Source organism: Oreochromis niloticus, linkage group LG16 (assembly GCF_001858045.2).
Source record: "Oreochromis niloticus isolate F11D_XX linkage group LG16, O_niloticus_UMD_NMBU, whole genome shotgun sequence".
Taxonomy (NCBI): Eukaryota; Metazoa; Chordata; class Actinopteri; order Cichliformes; family Cichlidae; genus Oreochromis; species Oreochromis niloticus.
Window position 1 is genome coordinate 9,909,829 of NC_031987.2, and position 19,237 is coordinate 9,929,065.

The 19,237-nt window shown below is 40.0% G+C and overlaps 1 protein-coding gene and 1 non-coding gene across 28 annotated transcripts in view; one reads left to right on the forward strand and one right to left on the reverse strand.

Moving 5' to 3' along the window:
* Positions 1 to 19,237, reverse strand: part of clasp1a (cytoplasmic linker associated protein 1a) — a 91,659-nt gene that overhangs the window by 59,704 nt on the left and 12,718 nt on the right. For all 27 annotated transcript variants that reach the window (XM_025904036.1, XM_025904051.1, XM_025904033.1 and 24 more), the window contains exons 3-7: positions 3,868 to 3,946; positions 2,607 to 2,710; positions 1,303 to 1,394; positions 1,090 to 1,165; positions 624 to 721 (exon numbers count right to left, since the gene is read on the reverse strand). In XM_025904036.1, the coding sequence (XP_025759821.1) occupies positions 624 to 721; positions 1,090 to 1,165; positions 1,303 to 1,394; positions 2,607 to 2,710; positions 3,868 to 3,946 (449 nt within the window). The remainder of the gene's footprint in view (positions 1 to 623; positions 722 to 1,089; positions 1,166 to 1,302; positions 1,395 to 2,606; positions 2,711 to 3,867; positions 3,947 to 19,237) is intronic.
* On the forward strand, positions 4,241 to 4,369 carry LOC112844249 (U4atac minor spliceosomal RNA). The gene has a single exon (XR_003216995.1). It is a non-coding gene; the product is annotated as a U4atac minor spliceosomal RNA (small nuclear RNA).

The window sequence follows — 19,237 nt, forward strand, 5'->3', positions numbered from 1 at the left end:
CCTCTGCAGTGTGGAATGAGACCAAAAAGTGCACACACACCAGCTCTACTGCAGCTCAGCTCAACTTTAAATCTGGAGCCAACTTCATACATAATGAATCATAACTGAATATATATTTTAAGTTTAGACAACCTCTTATTTGACACTCTGTGCTGATTTCTGATGTTAAATCACAGATTCACAGGTGCTCTGGTGAGCTGCAGAATCATGTTTTAGGAAGGTATAATCCTTATATATGGATAATTTGATAGCAATTTATAACAGTGGTAATATAAAGAAAAAACATATAATTCATTTAGCCTTAAAGATGGGAAATTCCCGCAGTACATCAGCCAAATCTGTAAAAATATGTTCAATAAAAATGAAACTCAATATGTGAAAAAGGCAAAATAAAATTTAATACAATTATAATCACAAAGAGACTCTTGAAAGCAGGGTTGCTATAAAATGTTTAACGACTTTCACATTTTACCCGCTTGAACCAAACAGCGCGTGAAAATCAAGCTGTGGTTGAAACAGGGAACTAATAAAGGGCTCTCTGTTCATTAACCATCGCTGTACCGTTAATCAACGAAGGCTATCAAAGAGAAAAATTGTTAAACGGCGGCGGCCTGTTCTCTTACCGTGACTGTGGCAGGCCCTTCTTGCTGAGATCCAGCCTCACCCTCTCACCCACATGTCTGTAGATCTCCACCAGGGAGCTCATGGCTCCATCACGGACCTGGTGACCAGCATCACACAACAACATCAGAGAGGAGTCAAACAAACAGACGTTTCTATTCAGATGTTCCACAACAGAGTCACCATGAATAAAATGATGTAGTTAACTCATCAGACGAACCAATGGGGGGAGAAAAATTAAAATAAAATAAAAAGTCATACTGACTTTCAACTCCAGATGGCAGTGTTTAATCAGGTACTCTACATGACATCCCTAGTTAACTCACTGCACCACCTGGTGGTACAAGGTGGTGCCGGCCGGCTTAATTTTAACTTCACCTGGTATCTCTTCAAAGTTTTGGTCATAAATTTTACAAAATCTTCTAAAAAGAAAAACTAAAAGAAGAGAAACATCATGGTAGGCTTTACCTGACTAGTGGGGTCCCCCAGAAGGTTACATATATGAGGAACAATTTTATTGAGAGTCAGGCCTTGGGCTCCATATCTGTAAGACAAACAAATCAGAGTAATGAGCAGCGGGACACAAATGAGGAGATGGGAGGAGACAGATTTTTAAAAATGAGGTCACGTGACGGCCCAATCGGCCTGCACGAGCAGAACGAGCGAAAGAGGGAAACTCACGTGTTCAGCGTGGCGATGAGACAAAGGCACACTCCTTCTCTGGTCCGGTTGTTTTTATGCTTGAAACCTCCCAGCATTCGGTCCCACACGTACTGCAGAAACACACAACATCACGTACACAATGAAACAGGACTTTTTCAAGCTGAAAATTCTGATAAGATGCCCCGTCAGAGGTTGAGAACACACTTTTGTCCTGCAGTTTCATGAAAGACAGTCGTAGTAGTCACATATTTCTTTAAAAAAAGGGGTATAATCTTAATGGCTTACATTTACTCACATTCTTTAAATTCATGCAAGATTTTACTGTAATATTTGGAGAGTACTTGGAAGAACACATCAAAAATCAGCTAATGTGTTTAAACACAAAACTACAAGCTACACCTGACCAAACCGGTTTCCAATGAAAGGATTTCTCCTCTCTGGTCTTTATACAAACTCAGACACATGTTGTTTAATTGTTTATAATTCATCAACTTTTCATCCATTTCTCCATTTCATATTAGCTGCATGCCTCATTTCTACTGATCGCACAGCATTCCAGTCATCACAGCGCCCGGCAAGCGTCTGTTACAGAGTGATGCTTTTTGGTGTTATCTATTAAAAATAAAAAAGCACAAGCCGCGTCCTGTGAGAAAACATATTCAGGCAATAAAAAGTGTAAAGGATGAACATAGTTGTCAGTTAAACCTGATGGTGAAATGCCTTAAACCTGCATTCTTTTGACCACAAAGGGCCAACAGCTGTGGCTGCAAAAATCTGTTTATAGAAGAGTCTACAGGTAGATTGCCCTGACCCCATTTATGTATATGTTAACTGAGGCTGGTTTAAGTGTTAAAAGGGAGGATTATCAATGTTATGTTTATTGACTAACAACGTGATTGACAAGTCGTTAGTCAATGAGTGTGCTGTGTCCTCAGGTTTATAGCTAGCTCTATTGATGCAGTTCACCCAGATGATCAATTTGAAGTTTCAGAGCAGGACTTGGACAACCAGTGGTGGATGTCACCATGGTTACTTCTTTCTTTTATGCTTCCTGTGCTGGAGACCCTGAGTGTAACACCTGTCTAACAAGGTCAACTACTGGCATCCTGCCGGCCTCCTGCCAGCCCCCAGCTTCCACTGCAGGAAGTCTGCGGGTGCAGACGGGTGTGGCAGCAGACTTTCACACCCAGTGAGACCCCCAAGCTCACCACAGAGTAAACAAGTGAGAACTAAAGCCAACATCCATCTGAATTTGAGCTAATGCATGATCATTGGAACTGTGCTGAAACTCTGAACTGTCTAAGAAAAAGTGAGCGTGTTACCTGCGGATTGGCGGCTTGTTCCATGATCTTTAACAGCAACGTTTGGTCTGTTTCTCGCACCTGATCTTTGGCATCTCCCAATCGATCAATAAGGCTGGGCAGAACTGAGTGAAAAAGAAAGGAAGGAAGGCAGAAAGAAATAAAGAAAGAAAGAAATGAGTTGACCAGGATGGAAATATGAGTTATTTATTGGTACTTAACGATGGTGAAATGGCTCAGTTGTACAGTATGTTTTGTCAAGTTATTCTCATGCAAAGTGAGAGCAGATGAAGTGATCAACAGCACTAAATAAAAACTTGGTGAGAAGAGGTGAGAACAGTAGTTTGAAACTCTGAAACAAAAGCTTTTGATTGTTTACACAATTAAATTCAGGGGAGGATGCACTGAGGAACTTACAGCAGGGCTCCCACACACTAACACCAGCTAGATTTAAGACTCCTTAAAAGTTTAATATAGCTGCTCATAATTAAATTTAACTTACAAAACCAGATTTGGAGGAAAACTAGTTTCACTCCTCAGCACCTACATCTCCGTGAACCTCAGAGGGACTGAGCTGCTTTAATTTCCTCTTTTTTGCATTTATGTTTTTACTACTCATATTGTCTTATTTGATTTCTGAATATCATTAGAGATTTTTGTCATAGTTGGTATCATTTATTCGAGTGTTACTGGTGGCACTGTTTTAAATAATTTTCTCTCATTCGCTGTATCAGATTCCATTACGGTCCCAATCATTTTCAACCATAAACAAAGCCTTTATTTATTGACATTGGATTTTCTGTTTGTTTTTTTTCCCTTTGTATTTATCACCATAGTCTGATTTTTTTCTTTGTTTTTGGACAAGGATGAAGAAACTACAATTATTTAATGAAAATAAAATAAAAAACAAAATATGTTTAGTTGGATTATTTGTCAGTGTGTTTAAATGTGGATGAAAATTCATCCTGAGGGGACTGGGGCAAATAATAAGAGACAATGAGAGTCAGTTTCCCTCAATATCAATCAGTGTCCAATATTAACATTAAAATACATAAAAACTAAAAACTGAAAGTAAACTTATAATGCAAACTAACTTTAATTTTTAAAGATAATGACAAATGAACAGACTGAGTTTCACTGGTCAGGGTTTTTTTCATTCAAGTATTTGAAATAATATAGAGAAAAGCTCTGACTTCACTTCAACTCGATCAGATTACCACTTTAAAATACAACATTAAATAAAACATTAAATTCACATCAAAGATTGAAATTTGAGTCTTACCTGTTCCCACCTGGGCTCTAAATCGCTCCTGTAACCTTGTCACTAAGGCAGATAAGAGGTCCAGGCCGAGCAGCGCCACCTGGTGGAGACAAAATGAAACGCATACATTAAATACAATTTAATGTAAAAAAAATAAAAATAAAACAAAAACAAAAATCATCACAGAAATCTTAAATATATCCAATTAAATGTAAGTATTTCTTTTACATTTAATAGAAAAAATGAAATCAGAATGAGGAATTTATCAACAAAGAAACACTCGACACAGGCCTGGGTGTGAAAAAGGGTGGGGTTAAAACAACAAACCGTGTGCACCATGACTCAGGGTGCACACTCACAACACTGACCTGTAACACAGGCCCTGTCTCTTACAACTTTCCTTGTCATGGGGTGAGAGAACTGCTCAATGAACGCTTAGTGAGAGCAGTCCAGCTGACACCATAACAACAACACATACGCATCGCCTGGCGCCTGTCCAGGGTTTGGTGCACTTTTTGGAAACCCAATTACTGTGTGCAACAATAAAAATAAAAACAAACAAAAAAAAAACCCCCAGCAGAGCAACAATGGCTGTAACACACTGCTGCCATCTGCTGGGTGCAAAGATCCTACTGGGGAAACTTCAATATTAATCATCTCAGGATGAAGTTTAATCTGTACAGAGAACCTTTTTTTGTCTCAGCGTGTCAGTACAGATAAATGTATTGTAATGAAACTGCATAAAAAGTGCTGTTTAATTTTATAAATATGAAGATGTGATCCACACATTATTGTGAGCTGTGCATTATTAACCCTGAAAAATTGATTCTGTTCCTCTGGATGTTACTTTGTCACTGGGACAAACGTTTCTTCACCCATTCAGTTGACTTTTACAGTCTCAGCTGACTGCAGGTTTCCTCAACAGTATAAACAGTACATTTGCATAACCAGCACCACTGACTAACAATCAGTTTCTTGATCATTAATATGCAAATTGTCATGAACATTCATCAGTAGCTACGAGTCCCATTCACAGAAAGCCGGGAAATGGCTGCAATCCCGTCACTGTAAGATGGTGAAGTATATACTCCTCAGTTCAGAGATGGTCTTTCCCTCTTCTACCTGAATGGCCTCTATTAAGTTTTTTGTTTTTCCTCTATTTTAATAAAAATGTAAGTTACATTTTATGGCATAATCCCAACCATGAGTGAGAGGTGTTGCAGAGCGACCTCCACTAACTGAACAATCTCCTCATTCGCCCACAACCGGACGGCAGATGGCCACACCTCCCTGAGCCTGGTTTAGCTGGAGGTTTCTTCCTTTATAAAGGGAGTTTCTCCTTGCCATTGTCGTCAAAGCGGTTGCTCATAAGGGGTAATTTGATTGTTGGGGTTTTGTCTGTTTTCTTGTATTATTGTAGGGTCTTTACCTTACATCATAAAGTGCTTAGAGGCAACTGCTGTTTCAATTTTTCTACCTGCAAATTTACTGGGAACATAAGAGAATTTTAAGACCTTAATTTAATTGTCTTTAATTTTGGGCTTTTTTAAAGACCTGCAGGAATCCTACCCTTAAAACCACTTAACTACAAAGTGCTCTTCCCTTTATATTTTCCTCACTTTCTCCCACAGAGGGAGCAGGTAACAATGAATGCCTCTCCCCTGCTGCAGGCAGAAGTCCTGGTTATCTGCAGCTCTAATCCTCAGATCAGCCCCTTTGTTCTGCAGCTGGAGAGAATGACAGTAATTAGACTGACGACAGGCCCCACACAAAGAGAGAAACCCTGCACAGGAACGCAAAACAGGTTCACTTGAGCTCTTTCTTGGAGTCATAGCTGGAGGTAAAAAAAATTTTCTGGAAAACTGAATTACACAGGGAACGCCAAAGAAGAACGCGGTCACGTCCAGGACAGACAGGCTCCGCCTCTTTGCAGACAGATGGGTAACTCTCTTTTTGCTGCCACCCACATCCAGAGCCCCCAAAACATACACACACACACGCATACGCAGATCTATTTCACCCCCACCCTGAAGGCTCTGGACCCAAATCTCTCAGACATCATCCCTTCCAAATTCCCAAATCCCCCAATCCGACATGCTCGGCTCTAATTTCTTCGCCTCCTCTTATCTGCTGCATTTCAGTCCTGACAGTGACTGTGTGTCAGCAAATGTCCACACTGTAAGAACAATTCTCATCTGAGTGTCCCTTTGCTAACCTTAAAACACAGTTAAAAGAAACTCTGTCGGGGTGAAAAATAAGGTCACACAGTCAGAAAACTAGAAACTTCCAGCTTAGTTCTTTCAGTAACCCGACCCTCTTAAAGCACAAGGCTGGGCCACTTGGTTTACTGTTTTCTAAGAAACCACCAAAGGCAACAGCAGGACAGCTGCATGGGGACAGCATAATTTTTACATGCTGACACTGTAAAATAAGCTGTCTGAAACTGGTGCAGGGCATCAGCGTCGAACGTCCCCTCATGTTGAGCTTTAATATGTTTTGAGTTTGTGGATTTAATTTATTTAGTCTGACAGTAAAAGAAAAGAGCTGATTTTTCCTAATTTACCATGTGAAGGCAGCAGTTTTAAAAATGTGTCCATGCATCAAGGGCCCAAAACTGTGGCCTACTTTTCACACACAGTCCAGGTCACACTATTGCACAGCAGTGCAGGATCACAGGGATTTGCACAGGCTAAACTTTATTAATATCACAAAGAAAGAAACAACCACCTCACTAACACATAATAAAAGAAAAAAAAACTACAGGCCAGCAGAAAAATTACAATAAGCAACATAAACCATGCGATAAATAACCAATAACTTTCAAACCCTAACCAAAGTAATAACAAAACAGCAACCCTAAACAGAATGATGTCATTACAAGCACTACAAGCTGCAGTTCTTTTAACGTCCACCAGGTGCTCCAGGAGTTCTCATAGACTCCCATGTTAAAATCTAGAACTTTACATTACAAATAAACATGTAAAGTAAATGTTTTTCTTTCCCACAGTCGCCAAGGGTCTGGTCATACCTGGTTGTCAGATTGTTGGGGTTTTCTCTCTATTACCTTATAGTATAAATCATGTTGAAGTGACTGTTGTGAGAGTGACTGATAAATGAAGATGAACTGAACTAAATTGAAATGGAATTGATTTGAAATTCAATAATGTGAAAGGTAACTCGGGCTGTGCCATACCACTTGGTCTGTGATAATAACCGTATAAATTTTTATGTGATAGGAAAGTGTCATATCGTAATATTGTTACCATAGCAGCAACATCCATTTACATTCCCTAGTGCGCATAACAACTGCTGGAGGTGGAAACAATAAACGTGTTTCATCACTTGAGACAAAAAACGCACAGCTGAGTACAACCAGGCTACAAAGGAGGAGATGATGATGAGCAACCCTCCGAGCGTCGCTGGAGTACTCGCTAGTGACACTCCATATGACAGGAAGAGCAAATGGTGGATGGAAATTACTGATGCGGTCACAGGGAGAAAAAGCAGGGCTTTAAACAGCTGGCTAAAAAGCTCAATCCAGCATACAAGATCCCAGGTAGAAAATGTGTTTCAGTTTTATTCTATGACAATACTGTGCAACCACTAAAAGGATTACAAGGTTCAATTAATTTAGTTATTGTTCAATTAAAGTGTTAATCAGTTACTTTATACTTTTATTTTAAATTTCAAGAGAAAACACCACCTAGGCTACTCTTGTGCAGTGTCAGCGGATATAATACTGTGTCGCTATAATGCTGCTGGCACATAGTTTCAGAAGATCATCATCCGTGACAGTAGCTCACTGGAAGAGGAGGAAGGAAAATATACATGTATTTATAAATGCTGCTGCCTGTAAGCTCTGTGCATCATATATTTTTACGTCACCATTAGAAAAATCACAATTTTCTTGTAATACTGTGATAGAATTTAGAGGCTATATCGCCCACCCCAGCAGGTCACTTTGAAAAAGAAAAAAACTACGTTTCTAAAGATTTTCAGCACAGGCAAAGGTCTCGGAGCAGTAAAGCTACCCAGCTGGAGCTGAGTGTGAGCTCAGTTCATAAGACGAGTGGCCTCTTTCAAAATCTGAGCTCACAATGAAGGTTCAGACTTGAAGCATTTGTGGCAGTTAGTGGTCAGACCGTGACTTGTGTTTACCTCAGCTCAAATATGCACCCTGCCGTCACTGAAAGCAGCTTCAGCCTCGCTTTATATTTACTCTGTCAACATGCACGTGTTGGTTTAGCTTTCCATTCACTCAGATGCTGCTTCATGAAGCAAAGACAGCAAATCTCCCAATGTTTACATGATTTCAGGGGCAACCCGTGAGTATGAAGATTTTATTGATCACTAAGGTCTGGATACTCAATCCATGTGCCGTCTGATACATCTGGCAGGCTGGGTGGTTTTGTACATGATAAAAATGCGGGAAAAAATGATTATAGTAATAAATCATGTGGAAATGTGGTAAGTAAAGTAAAACAAAACATAGGATGCATATTTAGGTTAGAAAACTAGCGAGGGGGGGGGCAAAAGTTAGAAGTCCAGTCAGTTTGTTTCCTGATCATGTAAAAGAAAAAGTTCAGAAAGGACTCTTGGATCAGGGTGTGATCAAGCTAACCCACTAGCATCAAGCCTCGTTCAGAAGAACACGTGCGCCTCTTCATCGTCATCTGAGTGGCTGGAAAAACCCGGCAACCCACAACCGGCCACTCTGATGTGGAGAAGCCTTTAAATTAAATCAAGAATTTCTCTCTCAACTCGCCATCTCATTACCAGTGGAAACACCACCCACACACACACACACAAAAGGAAACATGTTGCCATCTCTGCTGTTACACACACACACACACACCTCTGCAGCAACCTGTAAAGACAAGCAAAACTCAGACATCGATCAAACTCCTCAAAAAAGAGTCGTGTCCCTCACACACGGAAAGCCGGATCATTTTCCTGCTTTGTAATTATATACAGCATACCTGTCCCTCCCTCCCAGCCTCCTGCTCTGTAATCACCACATTCTCATGTCTCTCACGGTCCCATAATTCAAGAACTTTTGTCTTTACTTGGTCTACTTTTCAGCTTAAACTCTAACTGTAGCTTACAGGCCTGTTTTCTGGACGCAGCTGCAGGTCAGAGATGAGTGTAGCTGACATATATGGCTTCATTTTTAAGCTGCTGACGAGCATTAACATTTGAGTCCTTTTGATAGTTTGTTTAGCGAAGCTGTATCTGTGCTGCAGGCTGAAGAACAACGACAGACAGTGCTTCATGCAAACACAGCGCAGAATGAAAAGTTCTGATTCCCGGCATGCAAATAGCCTCTCTGTCGAGGTTTGCAGGGAACAGGCAAGCTGAACAGGGAAGATGGTGCTCAATTTAAATCAGTCATTATTTAAAGTTTTTCAAAAACAACACCCTGTTTTCTGTGTGACAGACTGGACACCTGTCCAGGGTGTACCCCACCTATCATCCTATGGTAGCTGGGATAGGCTCCAGGCACCACATAAGTGGAAGAAAATTGATGGATTGCAAAAAACAATACAACCAAAAAAAAAAAGCCCATAAAAATCAAGACATTAGAGTGAAGACTGAATCAACCAGAATTAATTAATTAAATTAAATTACTTTGAACTACACTTTCTAAATTTCTCATTACAGCTATTGCACAAGTTTACTCCTCTGGCAGATTTGCATCTCTTCTAATTCCATCTGATTTCATAATAATATAATCTCTCCAATTGATGCAGTTTAGAAGGAGATGATTTGATGCTCTTTTTGCTGAAATTAATTCAATCGTAAATTGTTATTAAGTGCATTTTAATAAATAGTCTATTTGCTGGTTCAGCTGATCCATTAATAACCGGCTGCCCTCCACAAGGCAGATAATGCATCGAGCTATCAAGGAAGAATACAACAAATAAAATTCTGTTTGATTCAAGACACCTTTATTGTTATGTAGCATTAAAATAGTTTTATTAATACGCATCAACATCAAAGCCTCCATCTGGATGATGAGTTGTTATAAAGGAGGGTATCAGCTACAGAGACCAAACCTGGTTTTTGTATTAAGCTGTAAGCATGTTTATTTCTGCAGTAAAGTTGGGCATTTTAACATGTCAGTCCGTGGGGACTGACTCACTGCTGGAGCCTCAAGTGGAAATACTGTAATATGAGGAAGTCATATTTAAATGCACTAATTTACATAAAGTCAAGGAGAATGGAAAAGTCCAAGAATGCTGAAATCATGATGAACTGTGGACCCACCAGAAGTGGGTTTAAACATGGCTGTTTCACCTCTAACGGCTTTCACAGAGTCTCGACTGTTGCCAGTGTGTTTCTTTGAGCGCGCTCAGTTGTTGCTGCTGCTGTTTTTAGTAATTCGCCCGTGGCAAATGGGACTCATGAGCACCTCAGCCCGCGTCACTGCCTGTCCCGTGGTTACCGTCTGATGGACCTCAGCTCTACCTTTAGGACACTGCAAAATAAACACCAGTCGCACCAAGACCAGAGAAGAAGATTTTTGTTTGTTAGAGTCAGAAAAGAAGAGTCTTTTCTAAAATAAAATGCAGCTTTAATAAAAGCTGCTATTTGACCTCTTCAGAGTTTACAGTTACTGTTTAACAGTGGGTTTAATTAGCAATGACAGTCTGTATACAAAAGATGGAAGTAGCTACTAGGTTTAAAAGCTTAAGCTTTAAACCTGCATTCCCCCTAATGTCCAACAGGGGGCAACTTCTTTGTTGCAAAAGGAAGTTTGGCTATATAGAAATTCACTGCTAAGATTTCTGATCTTAGGAAACACCTTCCTGACTCAGTCGCTAGTTTCAGGTCTCACTGAATAAAATATGATATTCGGGAGACTATGTTTTCATTGAAGTCATAAAGGACCATGAACCAGAGGAGAATCACTTTTTTTTTTTTCCTACTCTTGGATCTGTATGATGTCACTGGGGAAAAGCCCCACCCACATGAATAATCATTTTGAACTGTGCAAAGTTCAAAAATCATGCAAAGCCGCTCTAGAGGACTCTAAGAATAAAAAATATTTAGATGGAAATGAGGACAATAGGTCGCCTGCATATTATTCCACACATGCAGACTGGGAGTGTCCAAGTTCAACCACAGGCTCATACAGGCGGGGCCAGACTCATCCAAACAATTTCCAACATGTACCAGATACAGTAACAGAGTCGGAGTGATTAACTGTGATGCTATGCCACCATTTGGAGTTTGCGGTGATTAGCCAGCAGTGACTCAGCGGCACTCAGCAGAGCTCAGGACCCCAGGCAGGGTGGCAACTGGATGATGGAGCTGTGCAGTAAACTCTTATTACAGCCGAGAGCCAACAGCACTTGTAATACAGAGCACATTTAAAGACGCACAGACACAACGCTCTTTCATGGTTCACTTCCTCCAGAGACGGCGCTTCATGCTCGAATTGCTGCAGTGAAAACACTGAAATGGGAGCATCCTCCTCCGGACATACCGCCACTGACACTAATACATGCTTCGCTCAAGTTCAAACATGCTTTATGCTTTACGTGAAAGAGTGGAGCCACTAATTACGGTGAAAAACAACAACAGAAATAGCAGTAATAGTGTTTGGCCTCCAATGGCGTCCAAAAAAGTGTTAGGGCTTTTTGCTACAAATGATCACGTCTGTTTAAACCTCCTTAAACCATGATCAGCAAATTTATGTGATAGACACTGGGAACACAAATCTGTCCTTTTTTTCTTTAATGGGGTTGTAAGGTCATAATACCTGAACCTTATTTAAGTATACTAGCAATCAAATGAAAATTGAAAACAGTTTTATCATTTGTAAATGCTAAAAATCTGCTGCAGACAAAACTCAAGGTTATAGATTAGACACATTAAAGTAAAAATAAAACAGCAACTTCTTTGCAAATAGGAAAAACATTGGTTTGCCAGTGACTGCACTGAATTGTCTTGCATTTGTTGAACAACTGCAAGTAGTTTTAGTGAAAAACTGTCCAGGGGGTTTGATTGCACATGTTGCTAGGTAGGAGGCAACCTGTCGCCAAACAATTGTTGCCCGATTTGCAAGCTTCACCAATCACTCTCAGCTAGATTGGTGAAGCTTTGCAAATAAGAATCATCTAATTTATTTGCACCAAAGAATCCAAGTCACATGCAATGCTGTCTCTTACATTGGGAGATCTGACTCTGACAGCTGGTTATATCCTGCATAGATTCCTTTCCTAAAAGCAAGGTTGAGTACCTATGTCCTTGTTTTTGAAGCCAACATTTCAAAGACTGCAAATTCACTGCTAACATTAGGTTAAATAATTTTGATGGTGCTGGAGCTTCTTCTTTTGGTTGGTACAATAAATGTTTACTGACTGCTGCAGCCCCTGAAGGTCCACAACACTGTTCAATATAATGTAATTACTCCACTAATGACCGGCCCTATTCATCCATACATAGAAAACAGATCTCGAGATTTTAATAACCAACTTTGAAAAATGATGACAGGAAAAAGGGCAATAAAAACAACATCCAAAATACAGCAGGAAGTAAATTGAAAGAGGGATGGGACTAAACGCACACAGATAAGGCACGTATCTTATCTAACGTATCTTGGTCTAACCTTAATCAGCTGCAAAATAAAAATCCTGTAATTGCACTCACTAAAACTGGAGCTTAGCCTTCTTGGACAGTCTGTTAGTACAAAGTTACTCCATAGCAAGTTGTTCTAGTTTTAAAAAGTGTTTGGACAAAGCTTTTAAGTCCAACTTTTCACACAATCTACTTGTGCTATACTCTCTTAAACGTGTTTAATATACACATAGTCAAATACAAAAACAGATGTCATACACGAGTAGAGACAGAGCGGAGTTTTGCCTGAGCACACCAGACGCCAAAAAAGAAACCCAGTTTGACACACAACTCAGCCAATCACGCCTTTCCGATCGGCTGCATGTGATATCAGGAATAAACAAACAGTGGAGCTGCAGCTCGGCGCTGTTTCTCAGAAGAAAGTGAGGAGTGAGCTGGAGGCCAAACAGAAGAAAACTCATCAGGTGGAAAATGAGCTGATGTCCTGGCACACGGCGTTAGTCAGCTTCAAAACTTCTAGCTCATTTACTGCGATAGTTTTAATGACACTTGATGGAAGGCTGTGTGAAAAAGAGCTCAATTTCCTCCTTGAAGGGCTGGAAGATGAGCAGACAGACACACTAACTGCCAGACGTGTTCGCTGTGTTGGCAGGGTGTGGGCGGAGATATTTTTCCTGCTAACTCCAACTTGTTTAGAGACAAGATCAAAGAGCTCCTGATTTCGATTCTTGGACTCTACAAGAGTAGCTTTGCATAATTCGCAGTTCACAATGATCCTTCTTTATCTGATACTTAGCCTCAGTCCATCCTATGTAGCAGGTGGGTGGATGAGAACAATAGGGATATCCCCTCCCTATGACCCCTTACAGATGAAAGAGTTAGGAAACAGCAGGTATATGACAAAAAATAAAAGACATGCTTTAATATGAAACTGCTCATTTCACATTTACATAATAGCTGAATAAATCTACAAACAGGACATTTAACAGATGAACTGAGTTTTGGTTGCACTTTGCTGTGTATTCTGGGCCTGAAATGAAATATGTAAACCTTTAACACAAAGTTAGTGTCATCCATAAAATGCCATGACACCTGCCAGGCAGGACAGAGGAGGACATCACTCTACCAGCAGAGGCAGCGAACTGTCAGGACGAACAAACTCAGAGAGCTGACTCAGAGTGTTGCCGTGAGGCTGCAGGCACGCAACCACACGGGGCTGCAGTTTGGACTGATCTAAGTTAGATTACAACCACAAAGGCCCACTGTGGAAAAAGGGGGACAACAGGCCAACAGCATCTGCACACATCTGTCTACATTTAATACAATCATCAGATGGAACTACATTAAAGTTTATTAATTGGAGCTCTTGCACTGGAACTGAAAGTTTGGATCTGCACAACCATAAATTAAACAACATTTTTTTTTTTAATCTCCAAAAAATGTAATTGTTTTCATCTCCAGTGTTACGGTGCTTGTTCTCAGGCTGCAGTTACTTATTTTTAATGATTTTATTTCTTTTGTGTGCTCTACTAAAGACATAGATGTTAAATATTTTACCTTATGAATCCACTTTATTGTATGTATTTTATTTAGCTTTTTACTTTCTCAGCTCATTTAACTAGTTTTATTTTTTCTATTTAGCCTACTTGATTTGTACTTTTGGATTTTACTTTAATGAGTTGCACATTTATTCTACTTTACTGAAGATATTTTGTTAGAAGTTTTGGCTGCTGTAACATAGAAATTTTCCAATACTGGTGATAAACACAATCAATACTTATATCTTCAGGTCATTATTCATAGAGTCTTACAGAATGGTGTTTAGCAACATTATGAACAAGCAGTCTTATTCTGGATGGTTAGACCTTCATTGAGCACTCAAATGAACATATGGGTTCTGTGACATTAATATATAAAGAAGATGCACAACAGTGAAATCCAACAGAGCAGATGTGTGCTGTTCATATTAATCATTCAGCACGAGCCAAATCACCTTCACAGCAGTGCAGTACCTTTATATTAATGTAAATGCAGATTATATCCATGGCGGTACTGTGACACTGACTTTAACAGGACTGCCAAGCCCCAAATATAGCTCCATGTATTATTGAACCGCATTCAGAGACAAGGAGAGCAGAGAAATGTTACTACTGAATAATTCAGTTAAACTGATTATGTGTATTCCACTTTATTGTTCTCTCGGAGTGCGACATTTCTTCTTGTGGAGCCAAAGCAGCTGATGATGGTGCTGCTTCTTCACGTTAGTCCATCGACAGGTAGATCACTGTGCAGGAAATTTAAGAAAAATAAGAAACAATGTTTGCTGTAAGTGAGTGTTGTTGGTACATGCAGGTTCCAGGGAATTACCCGAGGCAACAAATGTTAATCTGAGTTTATTGTTCACCACTCATAGCGACCGCATACTCGTGATCCACTCACCTGAAGGTGAACTCGACTACTTCAACCTTCACGTGACCTAGCACGGTATATTTCTACATTTCTGCTGCTCTCTAGACTGAGGGCAGCCGAAGGTAGGGACAAAGAAGGGCACTATAGGTAAAATACCATTAAAAACTTAAAAAAAGAATCATAGTCACTAGTGCTGGGCGATATGACGATATATATCGTGTGGACGATAGAAAAGTGTCTATCGTGCCATTTGTCTTCTATCGTTTATATCGTTTCTAACCCGAATTTTACAAATTATTACATAAAATATATCATTAACCCTTTACAACCGGTCGGAGCAGGCAAACTCCGTTTTCCCTAACTATTTTTAAATCCCTGTAGAACTGTAACCATGTAAGGTAGCGCAATAATATTTTTTTTGCATATGAAACCGTAGGAGTTGTACTTACATCTTATTCCATTAGCTTGCCCGAGGTCACGGTTTTCTTCCACATATAGCTTTGCAAAAAATTGCATAAAAAGCACTTCAAGCAACAAAAACATAATATTCCAGACTTGCAGCAACAAAAACACAATATTCCAGAAACAGGCTTTGCCGATCCGATCAGCTGTTCATAACACTTCCTACATTGGAATATAAGTCAGCGCGAACTATTTTATGTCCGCCATTACCTGTCCGAAACCGGAAGTGAAGTCATTTTCGCGGAAAATGTAGTTTTTTAAGCTTCAAAGTCTATGTTGGTATTTTTAAAAGTCATGTTTGACTTTATGCTCTTCTGTATCGTTTCTGGGATGCTTAGAAGTCAAATTGCACTGTTGTAAATAGTTTATTTTGATGCACATGCTGTGTTTTTGCAAATTTGCATTTATTTATTTTCATTTTTCCTGTAGTATATAAAAATTAGTGTATCTCAAAAATAAAACTATGAAGACACTCAAAATAAATAAATGTAAAGATAAGCTCTGGCGGACTTGGTTCTATGGTAGGTCTTAAAGGGTTAAATAGCCTGTGCAAATATATTAGTGTTGTCTTCTCACTATACATACTCTTAACTTTATGCAAGAGAAAATAAAGTATAAAAAAATGATATTTTTTGCAAAGAAACTCTGTCATGTGGTTTTGCAACATGGTGCTGCTTTACGTGCACCCGGATTTGCGACATGCTTTACAGTAACTCAAAACAAAGACTGCACCCTCTCCACTCGCTGTTTAAAGACTGCATACTTTCCAGATGACCACAGGTAAGGTGGTATATCGTGATATATATCGTTATCGTGATATAAAATAATTCATATCGTGATAAATATTTTTCCATATTGCCCAGCACTAATAGTCACAGTGGCTGCATTAAAAGTTTTGTTGGAAAAAAATGTTCCCAAAAATGTGAAAAAAAATTATAACTTAGAATTCAGACTACAAGCAAACAACACCTTCAGCAACTAGCTTAACAGTAGCACATAGATGACATCATAAAGCGAGAACAGATATATACAGACATCCCAAATCCTGCCAGAAGGTGGCGTCTGTCACTGCTTAGGCTGTGTATAACCCCTCAAAATAACCCCCCTCATCCTTTTCCTGATGTCTGACAGCATCGAGCAAGATTATTACAAACACCCCCATGGTCCTCACGTCACAACAGTAAGGTCCAAACAGTTAAACACTAGGTATAGTAGGAAAAGATCCACAGTGAATATGATGACTTACGTTGTTTAATCACTGAGGAAAAAACTTCAGCGACATTAAAAGACTGTTATTAACCTGACCTGCTATGTAATCCAGTAAAATGTGTGTGATGTCATCATAACACAGAAAAAGAGGGTGGTAAGCTGACATTACGTGACCAAAACAATGACTTCTTTTAACATTTGATGCAGCACTTCATTAAAAGCATTTCTCTGGCTTTCCTCTCCCTCAGCTGTAGGGGTTTTTCTATGTTTTCTGTCCATATCACAGCATGACGAAGCACATTAGTCTGTGGCTTCCTTCCTAGGCTCTGCTGACTCAGCAGAACAAATGGCCTAACTGATAACCAGATACAGATGTTGGACAGAGTCGAGCAGATCGAAGGAAGCAGACACTGTTAAAACCAGGCCATGCAAAGCAGCACAGCAGCCGAGACTTTTTATTTACATGTAGCACAAATTACTGCTTTTGCATCAATTCAACAAACATCTGGATTCTTTGCAAGTACCACAGATGCTCTCAGTGTTTCAGTACCCCTCTTCACCTTCCCAACATTAACAGTGAGTTACATTAGCTTAGAAGTTTGAAATTGAGTTAACTAATCAATGAAGCTTTGCTCTGATTATTAGGAACCTTTGTGGACACATGCCCTCACCCACAGGTCCATGGGTCTAGTTAGGAAAAATTGTCAAAAAGGAACTCCGTGATAGAGTTCAGTGTTTTATGACTCTAAATGAGCCTCCGGTGGGGATAAGTTTACACTGAAGCACATTTTATTAGCATATACCAAAGGCAATGACGCAGTGTTCGTTAATTTATTCTGGTTTTTTTATGTTGTTTCCAAAAATGTTTCCGTGCATGAAGACGTCGCGTTGAGACGACTCAGGACTGTACAGCAGATCTATGCTGCTTGGGTTTTCTTCAAGGCGATGCTTTGCCTGATGAACTTTCAAACTCACAGATCAGGCTCTGGTATGTTTTTTCACTTCCAAATACTTCAGCCCAGTCTAGCAGGTAATACACAGATCAAAGAGCTGACCTTCACCTTACTAAAGGGTGTCTCCTCTGACTGACTGCTGCACCGATCATGATGCAAGTCCTGAAGCAGAGGCTGAGATATTTTCTGCCACGTGCTGCACTGCAACACTAGAGTCACAACGTTACAATGGACAGCAAACTGCAGGCACAACATCACAGTCCACACCCGCTGACCGCTTTATGAAATAACGTGTGAAGGTGGAGCGTGGGAAAAGGCAGCTTTAAGAGCCTGAATGTTGCTACTCAAGCCACAGGTGACCACAGTTCAGGTTCAGAACTGTAGTCGGATAATAAGCCTTTTCCTCTAGTACCTACTTGGCTCAACTTGGTTTCAGTTGTTTTCCATTTCAATCAAGTACCACATAGGCGCATGGAGTCATTATAGCAACACAGCCAAACATCCTGTGACATCATTTGCATGCGACGCAAATGCCACAACAAAGGAGGACTTGAGATGATGGTATACCTGCTGCTGTGTACGGTACTTGTCAGACTCGTGGCCACTGTGCTGTCTTTTGTGTAGCCACTTTCAAAAATTGGTTTCAAAAATGGCAGGTGCTTTCATGACTCATTGAGTGATGAGTGACACCAGTGGGTGGCTCAGATCACCTCAGATCGTTTGGAACAGCGGCCAAGTAGGTACTAAAAAAAAGGTAACTGGTACTACATATTTCAGCCTAAAGAAATACCAAAGAAAACGAGTTGAGGCGTGCCGAGCTGACCCAAGTAGGTACTAGTGGAAAAGATCTGCATTCAGCTGCTACCTCAGTCTAACAGTTTGCGAACCACTGCCTTACACACAAACTTCTTCTGTCATGTCCCACTTCAGAAACTCTAAAACAGTTGGCACCTCACAATCCAAGTAGGGCTGCTGCTCAAGTACTAAGACTGATTGATTGATTAACTGAGTAATTCTTAGTAAAATGCAAAGATATTCAGTATTATACCTCTAGGACATGGTAGATTTGGCACATCTTCACGTGTATGTGTTTTTGTTGGGAGGTAGACTACAGAGCTACACTGGCTTCCACCGAAAATAATTTGACATCTTCCCATTTGTTTATGAAGCCATAAATCAGAGGTGTCAAACATGTTTCTTATTCATTACTTCTTTGAATCTCTCTCAGAGATGTTTTTCCTCTCCGGTTACTGACTGTAAATCTGCTCCAGGTGTAAGTTTGGAAATATACAAAGATCATTAAAAACACAGACTGTAAATCAGACGTATGAAACCGGGTTTATTCCAGTTTTAGGAACATAAAGGACCACTTTTAATATGTCAGTGTTTCAGCTGAAACAAACTAATTGACGCTCAGCTGATCAGTGCCTGAAGGATAGTTTACAAGGAACAAACATAGAGAAGGCCTCTTTTCTTACAGCTTTAACACACTAACTTCCTCATAAGCAGGAGGACGACGTGGTTAAGGTGGCTGGCTCAGCGAGTGCTTTATCTGCATGGTCTCAGGTGTGACTGCACACTCAGCGCGATGCCACCTGATAATTTTTGGAAGACAATTGTCTTCCAAAAGTTATCCATCTTACTTTAAAGTAAGATGGCTGCATTACTGCATGCCACTCTTCAACCTTTAAGTGGTTTACTTCCTCGTTTTATTCAATTTTGCTGGGCCTTCTTTCTCTCAGATGCCACCATCAGACTCTTTGTGGACCTACCCT